General features: G+C 34.3%; 1 protein-coding gene across 5 annotated transcripts in view; it reads left to right on the top strand.

The window, feature by feature from the left end:
• The window catches only part of Grid2 (glutamate ionotropic receptor delta type subunit 2), a 1480136-nt gene that overhangs the window by 1115668 nt on the left and 340673 nt on the right, over positions 1 to 23795 (top strand). For all 5 annotated transcript variants that reach the window (XM_087215774.1, XM_021261081.2, XM_087215773.1 and 2 more), the window contains one exon: positions 6111 to 6423. In XM_087215774.1, the coding sequence (XP_087071900.1) occupies positions 6111 to 6423 (313 nt within the window). The remainder of the gene's footprint in view (positions 1 to 6110; positions 6424 to 23795) is intronic.

Raw genomic sequence — 23795 nt, 5'->3', positions numbered from 1 at the left:
ATTTGTTATTGAGCTGATATGTGAATTTGAATAAGATTTCCTTGAAGAATTTTCAGGAGGGTCAAACCAGATCATGAAAAGAGCAAGTACAATGATTATGCATCAGTAAGAAGTGTTGAGAAGAAAAAAGTATGAGTACATTAAAGCATGCTGGAGATAGTCTGTCCAAAGATATATATATTATGGTAAAGATTTTAATGATGCAAATCCCCTGAAAATCTTTACAGCATGGCAGGACCAGATCGATTTTGCTTCATAGAAAGATTACTTTGGGTGAAATAGAGATTGGAGAGGAAGAAAGGTACAATTCAGGTAGTCTCATAAGGAGCAGAAAACAATCATGAGAGCTGGATATAATAGAACAGAGAATAAACACTAGTGATTTCAAAAGGTAAAACCAATAATGACTAATTAGATATTATGATGAGGCTGGGGGAGATAATGAGGCCACCAAATCTTTTGACTTGTATAAAAAACGACATTCATTGAAGTGGAAGACATTGGAAGAATTATCATGAGTATGGTCTTAGCCATGTCAAATGGGGAATATTTGAGATATTTAAGAGGAAAGCACTAATTATATAGTTAAATAAATCAGTATAGGTTCCAAAGCTGAGGTTCAAATCTAGAAAAGCCAATTTGTAAATCAGCAGTGTAGAGGAAGCAATGGGAGTAAAGGGTGGGGATGGACTGTTATGGTAGAAGGTCTCAGATGAGAACAGTGTGTAAGCCGAAGGAAAGAGAATTCTAAAAGGAGCTCGAAAAAGGAACTGAGAGTGGTTTACACTGTGTTATGAAATCCAAGGGAAAAGAAAACATCACTGTCAAATATTGTGAGAGGGTTAGTCCAATGAGCACTGAATTGCCTCTGCTTGATTCAGCAGTGCAAAGATTCAGAAGTGATGTTTCCTTGAGTAATAAAGTACTCCCCCCCCAATGTGGTTCCAAAGGAGTCTCAGAGTGACTGAGTACGTGAAAATTGAGACAAATCTTTAGAGAAAATTGACTCTGTAAAACAGAGACAGGGTATTTACTTTGAGTCATGGGTCATAGAGAATAGAGGAAAATTCTTTTCTCGTTATGTTTTTATTTTAATGAGAAAGATTTAAAGGATCTTGAATGGAGAATTTTATACCTGATGGGATGATATTGCATTCATAAGACAGAATTTTAAGTATCTGAAGTGAAGAAGAATGGTTCATAAGTTTACCAATGAGGGTTAATCTTAGAAAAGAAGGAACAGAGCTCTGCTTTTGCAAATAGGGATGAGAATATACTAAGTATGGCCTATAGGTTTGGAGGTAAAAAGAAGTGTGAATTTTAATCTTGTATCTTCTGTGTTCTCTATAAATAAAAAAGGAGGTCATCTTCTGAAAGTTAGGGTGAAAGAAAGATCAAAGGTTCCACAAGGGTAAAAATTTGAAGTCATTGTAGAAAGTGGACAACTAAGTGGCCAAATAGGTGAAGGAACAAGAAAGACGAGAATGGGTGACTATTTCATCATTTCTGATTCTATCATCTTTTCTGATATTTAGGAAGCTGTAGGGCTATCTTTCTGAATCAGTGGTCCTGGACTTTTTTCTGCTCCAGCACAGCTTTGCTGATAGAAGTGAGGACAATTGTCTATTCCTATCAGTCACAACTACATCATTTATATCATCAATCATAGTGTTGCTTCTGAAGGATGGGGTGAACCACCACCTTAGGAAAGTGTGTATAAAACTCTGAGACAGAAAACTGTATTGTGCATGCTGTGTGTATTTGTGTAGTTAAAAAAGTAAATTTTATAATTCAGATATGCCATAGACAAGGTGGAGTTTCTCCTTAAGAAGAGAAGGTTGAAAGTAGACCAGAAATTAGAAATTTCCCTACAGAAGTTTGACACATTCCAATTTATAACCATTTAAATGTAAAACATCTATTTATTACCAACATATTTATAAAAATTTCTCTAATATTCAATCAATATGTTGTTAGTAAATTCTTCTTTATGTCAAATTTCTGCCTTTGATTAAATGAATTAATATTCCACCTAAAGACTCATACAACTAATAAACAAATTCAGCAAAATAGCAGGATACAAAATCAATGTATAAAACTCAGTAGCATTCCTGTATACCTACAATGAACCAACCTAAAAAGAAATCAAGAAACAATCCCATTCACAGTAGCTTCAACGAAAATTAAAAACCTAGGAATTAACCTAAGCAAGGAAGTGAATGAATTCTAGGTGAAAACTATAGAACTCTGAAAAAAGAGATTGAAGAGAATACCAAAAAATAGAAAGACATCCCTGTTCCTGGATAGGGAGAACCAATATTGTTTAAAATGTCATATTACCAGGAAAGAAGGGAAAGAAAAAATATGAGAAAATAAGGAAAAAATGGAAACAAAGTGTTTTGGAGAAGAGGGAAGGATGGAGGGGTGGAAGGGAGGGAAGGGGAAAGGGGAAAAACAAGAATCAAAATACACCCATTACAGGTATGAATTCCCAATGATGAATGTGATCTTAATGTATACCTAAAATGTACTAATAAACTTAATGAATTAAAAAATAAAAAATAATATAAAATGTCATATTACCAAAATTGACATGTAGGTTTAATGCCATCCTAATCAAAATATCAACAGCATTCTTCACAAAACTAGAAAAAAAAATACTAAAGTTTATATGGAAGCAGAAGAGACCCAGAAGAGCAAAAGTAATCCTGTGCAACAAGAAAAAAGCAGGAGGCATCACAATCCTGGATTTCAAGTTCTATTACAAAGCTACAGTGAATAAAAACACATTATACTCGCACAGAAAAACAAAAAGATATGTATATCAGTGGAACAGAATCAAGGATGCAGAAACAACTCCAGACACACTCAGCCATCTGATCTTTGACAGGGGACCAAAAATACTTGCTGGAGGAGAGAGCCTCTTTAACAGAGAGTACTGGGAAAAAATAATTATTGATGTGCTGAAGAATGAATCTAGATTCATATTTCTCCAATCATCAAAATGGATTAATATTCATTCAATATATTCAATCTATCAGAAGAAAAACTTGACAAAACTAGTAAAGACATAGGCATATGCAAGAACTTTTTTAACAGAACCCTAATTGCACAAGAATGACACCAACAATTAACAAATGGGACCATATAAATGTAAAAGCTTCTCCACAGCAAAGGAAACTACAAACAGAGGGAAGAGACATCCTACAGGATGGAAAAAAAATTTTCCAAGCTACCCTTCAGGTAGAAAATCTAGAATATATTAAAGAAACAAAACATTATATCTCCAAAACCACAGACCCAATAAAAAAAAATGGGGCATTGAAATGAGTAGACTCTTTTCAAAAGAAGAAATACAAGTGACAAATGGGTACATGAATGAGCACTGAGCACATTTGGCCATTAGAGAAACACAAATCAAAACAACACTATTTCATCTTACTCCCAAAAGAATGGCTATCATCATGAACTCAAAAAAATGCAGTGCTGGTGAGGTTGTGGGGAAAATGGAACTTTTCTACCTTGTTGCTGGGGATGTAAACTAGTATAACCACTGTGGAAATCAGTATAGAGATTACTTAGAAAATTAAAAATAGAGAATTCCTTTGAATCACCTCTACCTTCTCTGGATTTTCCTCTGAAAGGGTTAAAGATGTAATATTACAGTGATACATGTATACCCATATTTATAACAGCACAGGTCATAATAGCTAAATCTTAGAACCAGCCCACATGTTCACCAACAGATGAATGAATAAAAAAAAAATTGATACTTATCCACAATGAAGAACTAGTCAGTCATAAATAAGGATAAATTTGAGTCTTTCATAGGAAAATGGATCCATCTTGAGACGATTATGCTAAGTGAAAATAAATCAGATACAGAAGGATAAATATTGCATGGTTTCTCTTAAATGAGAAACTCAAAGATTAAATAAACTAAGAGCCACATAAAAAGTAGATGATAGCAAACAAGGGGATAGACATTGTGGAGATGGAAAGGAGATCCAGAGATGGAGAAGATGGGAGGGAGATGAGGGGAAGGGGAAGTAAAAATAATCAAGATGCAATGTGTGCACATACCAATCCCAATGAGGATTGTGTTTATTATGTATCACAAACATCCACTAATAAAATAGGGGAAAAGTAAATTACTGATCCTTATGAGGTTACTGTCTGGAAAGAGTAAATGCATGTTCTGAGAGTATAATTGGATCTTAGAGAGTTATTTACTCACCTTTATGATACAGATAAATGAGTCAGCTAACAATAATGATATTGAACAGTTACATTCATTTCACAAATAAATAAACTAAAGCTAAGAAGAGACAGGACTAGAGAGCTAAGGATCCAGACTATATTTTCAATGTAAAAAGACCAAATGCTCAATATCTAGCCATAAAGAAAAAAATATGAGCTTAAAAGCAATCAAAACTATTTTCTGCAAGTCTGTTTTATACAGTACTATGTTTAATTCTTTCCTATTAATAACTCTAATCTTGTAGTTTGTATATTAATATGGGCTTGCAGCAATATAATGGTACAATTTTTAAAAAGCAAACTTTAAGACACTCTTTCAAGAAATTATAGCAAAAACCAGTTACTCTGACTCTCTCTATTGTGAGTAATTGGGGGAAAGAATGCTGTTGAATAATATGGTTAAAATGCTTATGAGCACAAATTTTGAAGTAGGGAAAATGTGGCCTTAATACTGGCTTCCTTACCTATTAACTAAGAATTGAAAAATAAACTTAAACTTTCCATGTTTTAGTTTCTCCACCTATAAAATGGAGGGAAAATACAAAATTCGTAGCTCATTATATGGAGTAAGTGAAAGAATTATATAAATTCCTATCACTGGGCCTATAAACAAATAGATATAGGCTTGACTTCTATGTGCATACACACACTCACCACGTCATTCGACTTTTGATAGAATATTTTTAAAGTATTATTACTTCAGAGATTAGACCCATCTAAGCTGGTTTACATTCCCCTACCATATTTCTTTTCTTGGCTTTTTTTTATTGGTACTCAAAAGCTATAAAATAAATTTCTATCCTCTTTCATAAAACAATAAAAGAAAAATAACTAGAAAACGTTCAACATAAATTGTACTAGTGTTTGTATTTGTCTGGAAGGGACTTCCCACAGCTTTAATCACAGCCACAGATCATTATTTCAAATAAGATGCGTCTTTTAGATATTTAAACATGTATCTCACATCACAGAATTTAAATGTTCAGTCATTTATGCTGTGCTTTACTGTGATTCTGTGATGTGTCTTAAATAAGTAAAGTAAAATATGCTACAATTGTGAGTAGTATCACTGAGACTCTACAGAGACACACACTGGGAAAAGAGGTTACAATGACAAAGAAAATTACCTGGTTTTTTAGTCACTAATTGTTCATTGAAATGGATCTGAACTTTATAGAACAGCACCATGGTAGAGACCTCTGGCCCATGAAAGTACAACCTTCTGCTGTGAGACTTCTAACAAACTCTAGTATATTTAAAGCCTAATGACGAAATTTTTTTCTGCAGAGAAATTTAAGCTAAGAGTAAAGTGTCATGTTGAAGTTTTCAAATGACCTATTTAATAATTTACATGTTAAGAACATAATAGCATTGGGAAAGTAGCTCAGTGATGGAGCACTTGCCTAATGTGTGAGGTCCTAGGTTTGAACCCCAACACCATAAAAACAAAACAAAAATAAAAGAACATATAGAATAACATTTTCATAGATAAAATGTTTTATTGCAAGTTTTTTCTTTGTTACCTTGTTAACAATCACAATGGTAAAATGACAAGAAAAAAAGACAATTTTCTTCACGTGTTGTCTGAGGCATTCTTCACTGATTTCATAGGCACTGGTACTATGAACAAGGTGATTTATTTGACTCTGGTGGGACAAGATTTTCAGTCAGAAATGCAAAATTCACACATAACTCTTCCAAAAGAAATCTCTGTAGTATTTTCAGTTTATATAAAAAGACTTAGGATGTTGCCTGAAGCATCTATTTTTTTCCTCCAGGCAAGATGAAGTGTCACAAATCAAATTGTTTTTCACACTAGTAATGTATTCCCTTCTCTTTCAATTTCTCAGAGAGCCGACATAGGGATTTCTGCCTTAACCATCACTCCAGATCGAGAGAATGTGGTGGACTTTACAACACGTTACATGGACTACTCAGTGGGCGTCCTCCTTCGAAGGGCCGAAAAGACAGTGGATATGTTTGCCTGTCTCGCACCTTTTGATTTCTCTCTATGGGCCTGCATTGCTGGTACAGTTCTTCTGGTGGGTCTACTGGTCTACCTCTTGAACTGGCTCAATCCCCCACGATTACAAATGGGATCAATGACGTCTACCACACTCTACAACTCCATGTGGTTTGTGTATGGATCCTTTGTACAGCAAGGTAAGGAGAAAAACTACATTTTAATATAAAAGGGGAATAAAATGTTTCAAACCCTGTGCATTTAGCTAAGATATGTCTATCTGACATCAATGAGAGCTCTGAAGGATCTTCACAGAAAAGCTGAGAAAAGAACATTTCCTGCTTTCTCTGAGTGGATCTCCAACACAGCAGGTTTCCAGCAGTAATGGTTCTTTGTCTTTTGATGCAAGTTCAGTTTCATTAACAAAGCAAGCGTGAATGTCAGAGATAAGATTCAGAAGACATTGCAAGATTACATTTTCTCCCCCAACTCTGATTCTCTGAGGAAATAGCTTTACTAGAGTGAAATTACTTACTACTAGAGAGAGTACTGTTTAATTATTTATATGTATGAGAAGTTAGTACTTATTATTTGTTCAGAGACATTATTTCATGTCTTAAAAAGATTCACTAGCACTGAAAAGATTTTAAGACTACAATAACAACTTATGTTTTTATCTTTCACTATAGTATATAATCTTTAATAATGATTCAATATATAATTTCATTCTAAAAAATGAAATTTGTTATTCAGTATCCAATCTGCCCTGTTCTTTAAACTTGTCTGGTTAATTCTCACTGTTTCAGAATAGAATAAGATATTTCATATTCCTTATTTGATACGACTGCCATCATAAAGAGTGAAATAGTGTGGAGGTTGATGGTCTCTTGCAAACTCAGCGTATGTATTGCACAGAAGAAATATATGTGTATTTCAATACACACATGTGACAGTTCTGCCTTAATGGTTACAACTCTCAGAAGCATTTTAATTTTTATTCCCACTTGCTGTTGGAGCATCCATTAAACTTCTTTTGCTCTAGTCTCACTTAAATAAAGGTTTGTCTAGACTCTTCATCTCTATGTTCTCATCTCTAATCTATCCCTTAAAACTTTCTAAGCATTCTTTTTTCTTTGTTTCCCTATCATGGACCTTGACCAAAGTTAATGGTAGCTGTATTTGTCACAGACACTTTCAGTCTGTTCATTAATATACTATTAAATAAATAAATATAAAGTAGAACTTTGCTAAGTTCTATATACAATGGTGAGTGAAGGAGACTTCGCCATCATTGAGCCACAAGACTAGTGAGACAAAGACATGCAAACAATGAATTACAATTATGGGTAGAAAGTTCTGTAATAGGGATAATCACAAGTTGTTAAGCTATCATAGAGGTAAGAAAGCTCAATATGTTTTAATGTGGTAAAAAAAGCTTTGGAACTTACCACTATGTGAGCACAAATAAATTTTACTATGTAAGCAACTTGTTAAAGAATAAGAATGGAGACAGAAATAAATGAGGTAGAATTTTAGACCAGAAAGTGAGAAATAAATTAGGATAGACTATGCAGAGGGAGCTGAGGTTAAAGACATATTAGTTATTAGGAATTCAAACTGGTATTTGCAGAAATGATTTCTAGATATTTAAAAGTATTCAGGGAAAGGCATGTTCAAATTTTTACTATCGTAATATTCTGGTTAATATTCTGGTTATAGTGTGGAGAATAGATTCAATAAAGGCTGTATAGAAAGTGAGACAAATTTGAAGACTGTCATAATAATAGAGCCAAGTGTTGATGTGGTACAGAGGAATTGGGAGTCAAGCAAAGATTATTAATAGATGGGCCCAAGAGAACTTGAATAACTATAAGTAGTGTAGGTATTGGTAGCAAAGGAGAAAAAAGGAGACAAACTTTCTGGATTAGGAAATTATCTATATTGGATGCTGATCTCTGTTAAGTGTAGAAAGAGATGAAAGAATGAATGCAATGCAGAAAATCATACATTCATTTTGGTGCACATTGAGTTTGAGGTATCTATGAAATACCTCAGAGGATATTTCTAATGTCTGGTTAATGGATGATATTATTTGTCAGAAGGACAGAAGAGATATCTGAGCTTAATATATAGAAAGGGGATACTGGTACATAAGAAATAGGTGAAGCCAGGGATTTAGCTCAGTAGTTCCGCCACCTGCTTCGTAAGCGCAAGGTCCTGAGTTCAATCCCTGGTACCAACAACAGCAACAAAATAATAATAATAACAACAAAAAAACCTCCACATTTTTGGGCCAGGGAATAAGTGAAGCCGTGGAGGTTAGGTCATTTGGAATAGTTGTTCTTAGCTGTTTGCTCCTCATTGAGGACCACTGGTCTGGAAAAGGTCTAGCAGACCCCTAGGAAAGCAAAGGACAGAGGAGCCCTGAGGGGTGACCAAAAGATGCAAGGAAAAGAGAAAGCATGTGGTGGTGGTGCATATGCCATATACAAACAATACTTAAAGATAGAGAGTTTGGTTGGCCATATTGATTATGTCAAAGAACCAAGTATAATTAAGGATTCATCTTAATTATATGGTGTTCACTAGGTTTAGCAATAGATTGGTTACTGGAGCAAAAGGCTTGTCTTTGTTCCAAGATGTCAGAAGCTACTGCTGGACAACTTAATCTAGAGACTGAATGCCTCTGAAGCCTTGTTCATGTCACTCACACATCAAGGTCAATGCTCCCTACAAGACAAGGACTTCAGTTTCACATGTGGGAAGACTGTCTTTCTGGGATACTTCGAACATTCTCACAGCAGAGCAGTTCGTTGCTCCATTGAAAGAAATCATAAAAAGATAAGGATTTTGCCTAGCTTGGTTTCATGGAACAGCTTTGATGTGTTTGCTTCATTAATTTTTATGAGAATTAAAATGGATAAAACTGTGAAGTTATTAATTGTAATAATATAAGGGATATATAAGTTCTTACTAAATAAATAAAAAATAAAAACAAGACTCAAGGGGGGGTAGTTAAACACAGAATAGGACAAGGCAAATGATTTTTGACTGCCAGTAGCTTTATTTTTTATTATATGTTTGCAATACATAATAAATATATTCATCATGGGGGATTGGTACAAATACATACTGAATCTTTATCCTCTTTACTTTCCACAGTGATTTTAGATTTTTGGCAAGATAATTGTTGCTATGTTAGACTCTGGGTTACATGGAACCATAGAAAAAGGAAGGATCAATAATAAGAATGTAATAGATAGCATTTGAGTAGGAGAAGGAGAAAGTAGCAAAATATCTTGATGAGGTTAAAGAACAAGAGTGGCGATATGGGAATGATTGAGTTTGAGTGTGAGGTGTTCATAAAATGGGAGGCCAAAGCCTACATTTTTTAAAAAAAGGTAGTGGAGGGAAAGTTACAGATTTACGTGTTCAGATTCCTGAAGTTAAGTTTTTAAAGTACGTCAAAAGCTGATCAAGGAATTTAGAGTAGAGGGCTAGATGAACCATCTGCAATGATTGCTGGCTTAGACTACAAAGGAAGAAAATGAACTATGTACCAAAGTTAGTTGTCAATAAATGAGGATGGATAACTCAAATAATGATTGATATGAGCACTGACTAGAAATAGGTCATATAGCTAGATGTAATTAACCTCCGTTTTCATCTCATTTCCTCCCATTCTATTCAGTTTAGGTATAATTTCAATAATTACCAATATGCTCATGACTTGCAAATCTATATTATGTCCTTCAACTTCAGGTTTATATCTGTTTATGTATCTAAACTTCTTTGTGGATATACCTGACATGACATAAATTTCACCATGACAAAAATTAAATCTGTTTTACACGTAAAACCTCTTTAGGCTCTCTTATTCCTGCTGAGGCAATATCAACCACCTAGACACGGTAGGCATTTTCGAAGTAGTTTTGATTTTTTTTCCTTTTTCTCATCATTCGTGTTTAGTCATAATCAAGTCTATTTTAGCTCCTAAATATTTCTAGAAGTAGAAATCTCTTCTCACTTAGAGAGATGGGTCTAGCTTGTTACCTAGTTGAGACCAACTCATCTCTCACCTGAAGTGTGAGTCTCATGTCTTTCTTTTTCCAATTTTCCCCAGCCCATTATACAATACACATGCATGAACGTATAAGTGAGTTTTCACTGCCTTGCAAAGATCACCACATAATTTCCATCCTTCACATATTTCCATGACTCCTCATTACCATCAGTTTATAAAGTCCAAGCTTTTCAGAGAATAAAGAATATTCCATCCTCTGCCTCCTGGCCAATGCCAAATTTTCATTTGTTAACACTAACGCCTCATAGGATTATCTGCTTACTGTTAACAGTTTTTAGTCCTGTAAGCTTCAGATAAGACTGTTTATTGCCTTTCGAGATTTGCTCCTGCCTTTCCAATTCTTAGACACACAGTAGGTACTGTGGAAATAGTTTTATTACCAACCTACTTAATCTCTGCTCCTACCTTCTATTTTATTTTCAGTTCATTAAGTTCATTGGTACATTTTAGGTAAACAATACAATGACATTCATCATTGGTAATTTGTACCTTTACATGATGTATCTTGGTTTTTATTTCTCCCCATTCCCCTGCCCTCCCTTCAACCCCTCCATCCCTCCCTATTTACAAAGACTTTGTTTCCGTTTTTTCCTTTTCTCATATTTTTTCCTTTCCCTTCTTTCCTTTCCTCTACCCCTCCCACTTCCACTTCCTCTTCCCCTTTGGACCTTTTCTTCCTATTTCACATTATCTATTATACATTTTGATCCTCATTTACACTTTTAGTTTCTCACACCAGAAAAACTATTCAGTATTTACACATGTGTGTCCTATTTATTTCACTTACGAATATCACCACAAGGTGCATCCATTTAGCTATAAATATCTCTAGCTTCTCGTTGTTTATGGCTGAGTAAACAGAAGCACTAAACCTGCTGGAAGAGAGGTTAGATAAACTCTTGAAGACATTGGCGTAGGAAAAGACTTCTTATCTTCTACTGTTTGTACAAGTTCCTGTTCATCCTCCAGTTCTCATTTTGATCTCACTCCTTCAAGACTTCTTTTCTGGGATAAGAGGCTTCTACCATGTTTCCCAAGATATGTTCTCATAGTACTTATCAACACAGCACAATTGTGTTTCTTTTTCTCTTGTCTTGATGTAAGTTTTAAAAATACAATACAGTATCCTGTTCATGTTTCTAGACCTTTGTGTACATTTCACTGTCTTGTACATATAAAGTGTTTAATGAATGAATAAATGCTAAATACCTACCTAATCAAACATGGAGTTAACTGCAATGTTGTGTTTATCAGATTAAAATATAAAATTAAAATTTCAAAAGAAATTATCCTCGATGACCTGAAACTCACTAAACCAAGGAGGAAGTTATTTGCAATATTCCTATTGAATATGTTTTTCAGAAGTTAGGAACAAAAACTTACAAATAAGATTTCCTATTGGCTGAATAATTACATTTGAGGATGTTGACAGGCATATGAGTTGGTTCTCTGAATTCTTTCTCCAGGTGACCAAATTTCAGTAAGTTTTGGAGTGTACCCAACAAAAAAGATGAATAGAATTACCCATATGGTTAACATGCTTGTCTAATTCCATAAACATACAGCACATATCAATAGTAATAGCTATGTTAAGTATCTTTCTATCCCAACTGCCCCCAAATGACTTGCACAGCCTGTATGTTGACTGTACATTTATACAAATTCATAATGATGGGTAATGCTGAACTGCATATGAATAACTACTTTAATCTTTGAGAAGCTGCTATTCTTCCCCTTGATAACAATGAAAAGGTGAATTTATTAGAAGATACTGAGAGTATCTTTATGTTCTGATTAAAAGTAAATTAAGAAAAGACTCATAACCCCTATAAAAATAGAATCAATCAATGGCAGTGTCCATGCATCAGTAATGATGTTAGAGTTAGTGATGATTTTCAATAAAAATGTAGTCTCTTAAGAGTGAGCACAGCTATTATTTCAGAATTACAATCTTTATTGAGCCACTATACTGGATTGAATAGGGATAAAGAGGCATTTCATGTGTTATCAGATGTATTTCTGAAAAAGAGTTCAGGGACAGCTCAAAGCAGAAAAACATTAAATAGATGAGAGTTGTTTACTAATCCTAACTTTAAAAGAAAAATCAGTACATTCAAAACATGCTGGGAAAGCAGCTCAGGGAATTCAACTGTGCAAAAGCAGTATGGTCCATTATAGAGTTAAACTCAGTGCATCTGTTTGGCTGGGACATTAGAGCTTGTGATTTAGGTTGTTAAATGCACAAATGAGAGACCAATTTTATAAAAGGTTTGTTGTCATTCTTATTTTTCTCCTTTATCTTCATGTGTACATGGATCTCCTTGAAATTAAAATGTTTTTAAAAAGTTAGAGTTTGAGTTTTGAAGATTTCATATGTTTAGCTTATTGTCAGTGACCCAATCAAGTCACTAATCCATGAGCTTGCTCTGTATGACTGATTTATCAGAAAACATTCAATAAGTACCAACAGTGTTCCAGGAACAATAGAACTAAAAGGAAAACAAGGAATAACTGTGGTTACTGGCTTAATAAATAAATATGTTCTGGGTATACTCTAGGTCATTCTTGGCCCAATGTTTCTTTAAAGCAATAAATAAGAAAACACAGCCATTCTACCATGTTCTGCATTATGTCAATCAGTCTTAGACAAATCAGGACCAAAATAAACCACTTCTGGTGAGAGGAGTAGATATAATTGTTGAAAAGAATAAAAAAGGAAAATTCTTCTGGTAGTTTTGTTAAAAATTAGATAGTTCTACAGATGCTGGTGATGAATGAAAAGAGGGCCTTTAGGAGTAGTCAGAATGCTAAAAATAACTTGCTGCTGCTTCACAAGAGTTAATGTGAGAGGAAACCCACTGACTTTGAAATCCCAGGATAATTTTTGGAAGACAATACAGTTCTTCCGAGTGCCAGATGGATTATACTGTTACAGAGAATTGCAACTTTCTCATTCCCACAAAAAGAAGAGGCATTCTTGTCTATTGAATTAGGCAACAGAAGTGATTGGTGATGAGAAAGAATCTCTATTTAAGACCTTGCATAGGAGAATAACTCAAGAAGACATCCATTTTTATAGGGAAGATATCAAATATATGAAATTTACCAATGTTCTATTCACAAAAGCCCAAAGGATTCAAGCCTCAGAATGAAGTAGCTAACCCCATGCCTTTGTAATGTTATCTGATATTTCACATTCAATTTGAATATAGCCAAAATGATATTGGCTAGCTTGGTTGTTTACTGACACTAATGAACACAGGGAAAATGAGAATAATTACCAGTGACAAGTTAACGGGGTTATAAAGACAAATTTCTTTCTACATTCTGTTGTTACAGGTAGTAAGTCAAAAAGGCTCTCTGTAATTTTTGTTTAGGCTGAAACAACACCTCTGTTGTTGTTAATTGTGATTGGCAGTCCTTACCAGAGGCAGTGCCAAGCACTCTGAGGGCTGTCATAGTCACTTGAGACTTTCCCCATGCTGATTTAACACATGACAAGGTGCTCATTTTCTTTCTTTTTATCTCCAGAATTCTCCACCCCTAAAGAAAAATAACGGTGAATTTTGATGCTGAGAGTTCAAATTCTACAAATAATGAGGGACGAATAATATGTGTAACTAGAAAATAATGTCATGATATTAAGATGCGAATGCATTGGTTTACATTCCCAATGAACTGTAATGAGCAAGCAATTATTCTATGATCTACATTACATGCCTGCAGTGTGCTCCTGGAAAACCAGCTCGTCCTGACTTGAGCCAGAAAATCCTTTCTTATGCTGAACTGGGCTTTTACAAGGATAAAACTAATCAAAGACATGAGGCACATATCAGATTTTGGCTTGTAAAACAAGAACTGATAGAAACAATGTTTTCTTGATTCTCTCCAGCTAACTAAGAATACATTCCATAATTAAAAGTACTATTTTATCATTTAACAAAACAAAAATTTGGTTTTTTAAGAGATAATAAACAAATTGAAAGGTGATTTTTTTAAGAGGCATTAGACTTTTACAAGTCTAAATTTAGTGAAAGGAAAACCAGATATTACAAGCCCTTTAAAATACCATTGTCTGACATCTGAGTTATACTCAGCATTTTTACAGTACCATATCATAATTCCCCTCTGCTTAAGTAATAAAAATAGGAATGGACATTGCCAAAGATAAATTTATTCTAAAGGTGATTTAGGATTGATCTAAATTAAAGTATTGGGCTCCAGGGACTGCAGGTAGTGGTAGAGAACATTAGTTTGGAATATAAATTTGGAAATGCAATTTCTGTTTGGCATCACCAAACCTGAATCCATTCTCTCCTTCTATCTATGAACATGTAATTAGAGGCTTCATAATGATAGCTGCATTTCTATATGTATGGGAAACTGAGTACAGCCTTCAAAAATAAAATCAACATGTTTTGAAAATGAAAATTTACCATTTAAACTAACTCTGAAAAACATCCTTATAAGCCAACTCCAGTATATCTAATACTATATTTAGGGTCCCCATCTCCACCTTACAAAACTGATGACCAATAATGCCCATGTGTATTTGTTAAAAAGCTTTGAATGTGGCACAAACTTTGGTTGACATCTTTTATAATTGTAAAGCCGAAAAATTCCAAGCCATAATAGAAAGTACAAATTTACAGTATGTATCTCATCATATATATCATTCTCTTATTTGCAAACCACATTCTTCATGATAGTTTGTGTATGTGTGTATGTGTGTCAAATTTTAACAAAAAACCAATGCATCACCTCTGTTTCCACACTGTGGACACATAAAATTGATCTCTGATTTGTAGCCATGGCCAAGATTTATAGGGTCTCTATATTTACAACTCTGTCTCTAGACACTCAATTAACAATCCATTTGGGACCACTATACAGTTTGTTCTCTCTGCTTCAGTTGTTTTCTAGCAGTTAATGTTTATATCTATTGTTTAAGCTCAAATTTAGCATGTCCTAGAAAAATTTCTTCTGCTTTTATTGTTTTAAATTCTTCACTGTCTGGGAAACAGCTGCCTGTATATTAAGCAAGATTTATTGATCTAGTCATAAAGGTGACTACAACAACATGGTGTCTGTCTTCACTGAACTTAGAAAGAATGTACAAGTGCCACAAGCTACTGAATGCATAGTGCCATCACAGAATCATAATTATCACACTTAGGAAACCACAAGACAGGACAGGCATCAAATTTATAGATATAGTGCTCTTTTGTACATTGCAGTTGGATCAAATACATACCAAGTCATGATCTATCAGAGTTACACACAGAATATGAGCCAATACTTTACTTAATGACCATATAAGAAATAAATTATTCAATTAACTCAATTGAGTTTTCTCCTTGATTAATAAAATATAGTCAGACTATTTTAAATTTTTAAACATAAAATTATATGATTCCATGTTATAAGTATTAGATTAAATAATTATTAAACATATTCATGTTTGCTTGAGAGACAGGTCAGTTGTAAATCTATTTGTTTTTACGTCTTACTAGCTATGTGACTTTGAACAAATTTCTTAACATCTAGGTACCTCAGTTCTCCAAATAATAATCACATACTTCATCAAATTTTTTGTTAAAAACTTAGAAGATCTCATAGATAGAATAAAACCCTTAGAACTGTATTTGTGACACAAAATATAGGCAGTCAACATTGTAATTTTTTCATAGTGGCTTTGAGGGATTACAGGAAGAGATAAAATCAAGCATTATTTAATTCCTTATATAATCATTATTACCTCCCAGAAACTAAGCATTGTTTTAAAGAAGCAAGCTGTTAGTAAACCTAAGGAGATATATTAGAAAAACAGGTCTAGTTTATAAAAATGCTTGTAATAAAAGCCATATACTAACAAACTCATATTAACTTCAGGTCATGCAACTAAACATGAAAAACTACAATCACATTTCCCTACCTAAGAATGTCATTACCAATATGTGTTAGTGAGCTCTTTGCTGCTAAAATGATGCACCTAAGGCAGACTAACTTTATAGAGAAAAGATACTTGTTTAGTGCACAGTTTTAGAAGTCCTAGGCAAGGTGCTGGCATTGCTCAGTTCTTGTGAGATCCCTGGTGGCTAAAACACATTGTGGCAGAGGGCAAAGGTGGGAGACTGTGTGACTGGAAGCAATCACATCACCAGTCAAGAAGTAAGAAAAAAAAAGAAGCAAGAGAGCTGGATGGAGCCAGACTCAGGTTTTTGTAACCATCTCCTCCTCCAAAAACTACCAGGGAGTTACTAGAGAACTGCGTTAATCCCTGACAAGGACGCTCCCAGCTGATCTCAGGACTTAATTCTAGACTGCATTCTCTCTCACCACTGCTTCCCTGAGAACCTGTAGTTTTGGGAGAGACTCAGACCACATCAAGCCATTGCAACACGTATTTTTAACAGATTGCAACACAACTAGCAAGGGACACAACGAATCAATCAACTCAAATGGAAGTGAATTCTAATTTTTATTTTAGGCACTTCAACTTTATATATTAAGTGCTTTGGGGCTCAAAAGATTTATTCCTTTGAATTCTAATATCCCATAAAAGACATGTATGTATGAGTTTTGTTTTTACGAATTCTACCTTGAGATCTGAAATGAAAATAGGAAATTATTAAGCCTAAACATCGCTTAAGGCTGGCTTTTAAACTAAGCACTGTTCACAAACTACCACTGATGCCATGTAGAACCCCATAGATGTTGGTTTGATTAAAATGATAATGAGGCTGGGCATGGTGGTGGAAACCTGTAATTCCAGCCCTCTGGGAGGCTGGGGCAAGAGGATCCCAAGTTCAAGCCCAGCCTGGACAACTTAGAGGCCTAGTAAGATACTGTCTCAAAATAAAAAAATAAGAGATAGACTAAAAATTTAGCTTAGTGTGAAGGCTCTGTATTCAGTGCCCAGTACAACAAGAACAACAAAAAGAGGATGATGATGTGATGTGATATTTAGTTTTTATATTTTAGGAAACTCAGTACCAATATTTAAATTTAACATTTTATGTTTCTAAAGTATATTAATAACTACTTGATAGTTCACCATATTAATGAAACTAAAGCAATCTTGCTAATAATATATACAAATAAACTACATTAAATGCCAGGTTAAAATTTTTATTTTATTGAAAGAATACTTTTAAACTTGAGATTTAAAATTGAATGATTTCCTTGTTAATTAAATGTAAGCACATATTAAAAACAGCTATTAAACAATATAATCCTAGGAAATGTATAAGTAATACAATTAAGTGTTTACATTGTTTTCTATTTTTATAACCTAAAATCCACCACACCAGCTATGAAAACAGTTTCCTAAAAAGCAGCAAAATTTGTGACTTCAATCTGAGAAAAATCAAAGCACAAAATAGCATTCTGAGTTCACTTTGAAACCAAGGATGTATACAATATTATAAAAGTTGATTATGGATTAAGACCACATTGAAATTTAATTTTAACCATCTAAAAAAATTGAATTATGTCATTAAAATATTTAAAAGGAATAAAAGAACTTTCAATGTTTTTCCAAAAATTGTTTTAGGACAGGTTTACTAAGAGCAATTACCAATGTTCCTAAATCAGTAATCATTCATTTCTTAAAACCTTTTTGAGACGTCTATATTTTAAGTAACAGTGATTCTAACTTTGTTGGATTCCAGCTTTTGAAATAGTAGGACTTCACATGATTAAAATATTTTCAAAGCCAGAAGAGTTGTTCATGGCATCCTATTCTAACTTAGACCCTTTATAATGTCATTACAGTCTCTTTCTTCCTGAATACAAAAGTAATTTTGCCATATCAGCAGGGACTGTAAGCACCACCGCATTTCAGTGCTATTGTTGCACTGTTCAAAGGGTTAAGGCCACTTAATCATTAGTCCTCTGCCTTACATCACCACCCAAGGAGTGCTGTAATCCTCTAGAAATGCATTGCCTGGAGTGTGGCACTGCTTAATAAATCACTCCATCTTGTTTATCTTTCTCTTGACGTATATCTAGCAGCAGGAACCATTATCCTGTGACAATGTTAAGTTCTATTGACATTTTCTTTTAATTAACTACACCATTGCCTAGGATTTTTGCATTGGGAATAAACTTCCTTTACTTAACGCTGTGTTCAACAAAGGGAATGTGAAATTTGTTATGCATGTATTGCCTTAACAGATTTTGAAATAAATGAAATATGTTGGTTGGATTTCCAGAACAGTTTATGCTGCTGAGCAAACAACAATTTATATTTATAGTATATTGGATCATTTTTATATATTCATTAAACAATTTAATGAATAGATGAGAAGCCAAGAATGCATATCTGAATTGTTCACTGATACACGTTTCTTTCATCAGTTGAATAAAATTCATGCACACTTTCATAAACATTTCTTCTTGAATCAAGCATGTTTTATGTATATGAAAAGTATTTTGCATCCAACTAAAGATCATTTATTCAACATTTATTATCTCTTATCATGTGCCAGGCACTGTTCAAAACCTAGAGTGATGATCATGAGAAAAACAATGACTTATGCCTTTATGGAGCTCATATTCCAGTAAAGTGAGACAAGTAATAAACAATAAGTACAGTACATACATACATACCTCAGAACTCAAATGTTATATAAAAATCAGACTTAAATGAGGAGAATTGAAAGTATGAGTGGAATGGTGGCAGTATTCCAATGTTGACATCAGTTGCTTTGAGAATTTCATATTAAACAAAATCCTCAAAGTTAGGAAGGAATATACTGTTTATTAGGCATTCAAGTGCAGGGAAATATAAAAACAAATGACCTGTTTAAAGAGGCAAGCAAAGTAGCTTAATAGGATGTGGATTTGGGGAAGTCCTGGGAGTCAGGAAAGTCCTGAGATTCAGTGAGACTTGGGCTTTGTTGATGTTGGCTTCTACCCTGAAAGAAATGGAGAGTCACTGAAGTGTTTTAAGTAGAGGACTGAGAGATCAAAAATTCAGATAAATACAATTATCAAGGGTGTTCATTGACAAGCATTTCTATTTCTGTTTTGTTTTTAAATCCTTCAGCATATTTGGGGATTTAATACTTATTTTTAAAAATGTAGATTTGCATTTAAGTAAGTCATGATTATATCTTATACACATACAACGACCTATCTATTTAGGTAAATATGTATCAGTTAAAAATATATTTATCATTACCTCTAAAGCCCTTAACTTCAGCAGTCAGCAATATTAGTTTACTTTGCAGATTGGGAAAATGTAGTTATTGTTTCAGACAACATACAAAAGGTAAATCAACAGATACATATTCCCAAATTTTACTTTTTGTTGGCACATACAAATTGTAGAATTTAATCGGATTCACTGTGATATTTCTGTACATGCACATACTATGTACCCACATCCATTCACACTTCCATCCTCCACTCCTCTGAAATTTGCACCACACACACATTTCCCAGTCCCTAGCAATAACTCACCCATGTATTTTGCTGCAAATTACAGAATTTTTTGGCTTTATGGCCAAATAATGTTCCTTTGTGTATATATGCACACCATATTTTCTAATCCATTCATCTGTTCACCCGGACCTCACTTGAGTCAATGTTTTACCTATTGTGAATAGTGCCACAATAAACTTGGACATACAGGTATCTCTTTTGTCTGCTGACTTTATTTCCTTTGCCTGTATTCCCAGGAATATGATAGCTAAATCATATGGTAGTCTATTTTTAGATTTTTGAGGAATCTTCACACTCTGCATTTGGAAATCCATTTTTCTCACTACCAATTTGTTGAAAAGGCAGTCCTTTCACTAATGTATGTTTTGGAACTTTGAGCATCCACTGAGTGTAGATGTATGTATTTATTTCTGGGTTCTCTGTTCTGTTCCATGGATCAATGTGTCCATATTTCTGCTGGCACTGTGATGTGTTGGTCATAGTGTCTCATAGGATGTCTTGAAATCAGGTATTTTGATGTCTCCACCATTGTTCTTTTTACTCACAATTATTTTGAATATTTAAGATATCTTGTTCTTCCATGTAAATTTTAGGAATTTTTTTATTATATGAAGAATGTCATTAGTATTTTGATAGAGATTGCATTGAATTTGTAGATTGCTTTGGGAAGTATGAACATTTTAACTAACTTAGTTCTAATTCACAAAGATAGGAAGTCTTTCCACCTTTAAGATCATAAATTTCTTTCATCATTATTTTGACTGTTTTATTATAGAGGACTTTCACTTATTTACTTATATTCTTAGGTGATTTATATTATTTTTGCAGCTATTATCAATGGGATTGCTTACACGATTTCTTTTCCATCAAATTTATTATTAGAGTCTAGAAAGGCTACATACTGATTTTTGTATGTTAATTTTTTATCTTAATATTTTATTAAATTTGTTCATCAATTCTAATGCCTTTTGGTTACATCTAAATTTTTCTTAGTATAGAATTATAACATCTACAAACAAATAATCTGACTTCCTCTTTTCCAGGTTGTGTGCCTTTTATTTATTTATTTTTCCCAATTACTCTGGACACTATTTCTAGTACTATATTAAATAAGAGTGTTGACTGTGGATACAGCATATTGTTGAGTTTTGTTTTTTTAATTGATTAAGCCAATCTCTGTCTTTAACTAGAAAACTAAGACCACTTATTATTCAGAGTTATAGAAAGGTATGGACTTGTACCTGCATTTTGTGGATTTTCTTCTACGTGTTCTAAATATTCTTTGTTTCTTCTTCATCTTTGTAGTTTGATGATGTCTTATATTGATAATATTTATTTCTCATTTGCATATCTATTCTTTCAGTGGAATTTATACTTTCACATACTCTCATCATGGTGGTTATTTTAATTCCACTTCTGGGAATAGGACTCCCTTAAACATATTTTAGACTGAGTTTTTAATCTGGTCTGGTGATCATGAATTCCCCTTCATTTCTGAGTGACATAGCCTATCTGTGTGTTGTCATCTTGGTTGGCAGTTATTTTCTTTCAGCCCTTGAAGTATTCCATGCCATCCTATTCTATAGAATTTCTGTTAAGAAATCTACTGTTGGTTATTTGTCCTATACAATTTGACTATAACATGTTGGAATGAGGATATTTTCTGACCATGTGAATTAGAAGTTCTATGGACATTCTATGCCCAAATGTCCATGTTTTTCACAAAGTTAGGGAAGTATTTGTTGCTATTTCATTGAATAGGTTTTTTTTATAGTCTTAGCCTTTATTTCTAACCTTTTGAGTATACCAATACTGCAGGTGTTTGATCGCTCAATGAAGTCTCAAAGATCTTGAATGCTCTGTTTTTTAATATTTTTTCTTAATTTTTTTGTTCTTTATTTCTGAAATATTTCAAAAGAGCTACCTTTAAGTTTTAATATTCTTTCTTTGGTTAATCTCTGTTTTCGAGATTATCAACTGAATGTTTTATCTGATTTACGGAGGTCTTAATTTCCAGGGAATAGTATTTTTTGGTTTTTGTGGGTGTCTTTTTTTTTTCAGCACTAGGGATTGAATTCAGGCCCTTGAGCTTGCAGGGCAGGCACAGTGTCACTGAACTAAATCCCTGGCCCAGGACTCTTAATTTCTAAAATACCTGATTTGTTCTTTTTCAAAATCTGTATCTCTTTGCTGAATTTCTCATTCATAGCTTTCATTGTCTTCCTAGTTTCATTTGACCATTTACCTATATTCCCTTGTATCTCATTGGACTTTCAAAAAACTTATTCTTTCAGATCCTTGATCAAGCCTTTTATCTATTTCCATATCTTTCGAGTATGCTACTAAAACATTATGATATTTAGGAGGTGGCACATTAGGTTTTTTTCATACATTTTATGTTCCTAGGTTGAGTTTTATACATCTAGTGAAATGGAAATTTCTAACCACCGTTATGAGATGGCCTTCTTAGTAAGCAGCCTTCTCCTGAAGATGAGCCTTGTGCTGTACAATATTTGTTATATAATGTTGAGTTTATTTTCTGCTTAGTATTTCATATGGTTTAATATCTTCTTTGACTAAGATTTGTGAGTTTTGACAATGTGTACAATGCACTGGTGTCCGGAGACCCATTGCCCCTGCAGTCACACAAGAGTAGGGACGCTCGAAGCTCAGGTAAATATGATCTAGGCAGCAGAGTGTCTGGGGAGCGCTCTGAGTGGTCACTCCTCCAGTGAGAACTGCAGCCCCTATAAGGCGGTGGGATTTCCTGGGGCACTGCTAATGTTGGCTCTTGTACTTGAATGAGTTTGTGTTCCTGAGTGATCCTGCAGTAATGGTGGTGGTGGGGTGGAAGCACTGGTCCTCTGACCACACAGTGCCGCAGACTCGGTGCTTTGTGGGGTGAGGCAGGGGCAGGAACCCCAGGACCCCTTCTGTGGTGCTCACTGGGTTGGTGTCAGAGTGACTTTACTGAGCCAGATTTGGTTTGTGAGGCAACTACCCCCTGACGTTGTACAGCAGAATGTCAGTGGGGTCCCAGCGATGGGAATAGCAGGGCATTCAGATGCCTAGAGAGGTGCCAGCTCAGACCATAGGTTCCTTCTCAAGATGGCTCCTGGCTTCCCCTTCCTGTCTCTTCCCTGGAGCATGAAGTAAACTCCTTTTCCAAAGCAGGCCGACTATGCAGATTTGAGGTTTCTCAGCTCATAGTTTGCTGGGACTTTTTCACTTTTCCTTCTGAAGAGGGAAGACTCTCCCTTCACTGACTGTCGAGCTGAGTGGGAGGTGATAAAATATTTGTTTCTCTTGCTGGGCTGCCAGAGGTCTCTGGAGTTTACAAGTTTCCCGTTTTTCTACTGTTGAATTCTACTGTGTTCTCTTGTGGTCACTCAACTCAGATGCAGCTGTACTTCTGCTACTTTGGTTGTTTGTGAGGCAGGGTACAAGCACTGGGTGCTTCTATCCATCATTTATCAGTGGAGACAGCTCCCAGGGAAGGCTGCTTTCTTCCAGGAAATCTTCCCCAGTGCTTTTTGTAGAAAGAGCAGAGAGAAGCACAAAAGTACAGTGGTGCCTCGGTTCACAAACTTTAATTCATTCCACCATTCTGGAAATGATGGCCACGTTTCTGTTCATGTGGGAAAGATGGCCATATTTGTGTCTGTCACCTGATGGAGAGTTCTCAAATAAAAACAGTTTGCCAAATGCTTCAGTTTGCAAGCCAAATTGTTTGGAAAAGAAAAAATAAAGGTTTGTGAATCAAAGTACCACTGTACAGACATTCTCAGTTTTTTTATTGTTTTTTTTTAAATTTTCAGTTCCTTTCTGGGAACAATAGGTTTTATTTTGTAAAAATTAACATTGCAGTTTACTGAAGATATATACATATAAATGTATAGAAACATATGCAATGTGTATATATATTACATGTATACAGTAAAATTTTAGATATCAAAGCAATGTACTAATAACTTTCACTATAGTGTTAAATCAGGTAATCATTCATAAATCATAAGGAATAACCTACTATATAAAAAT

The sequence above is a fragment of the Heterocephalus glaber genome, unplaced genomic scaffold (genome assembly GCF_053883595.1).
Source record: "Heterocephalus glaber isolate CG9 unplaced genomic scaffold, H.glaber_assembly_v1.0 deba00001454, whole genome shotgun sequence".
In the NCBI taxonomy this organism is placed as follows: Eukaryota; Metazoa; Chordata; class Mammalia; order Rodentia; family Bathyergidae; genus Heterocephalus; species Heterocephalus glaber.
Note: the sequence above shows the minus strand (reverse complement) of the source record. Positions and strands in the feature narration are given on the sequence as shown.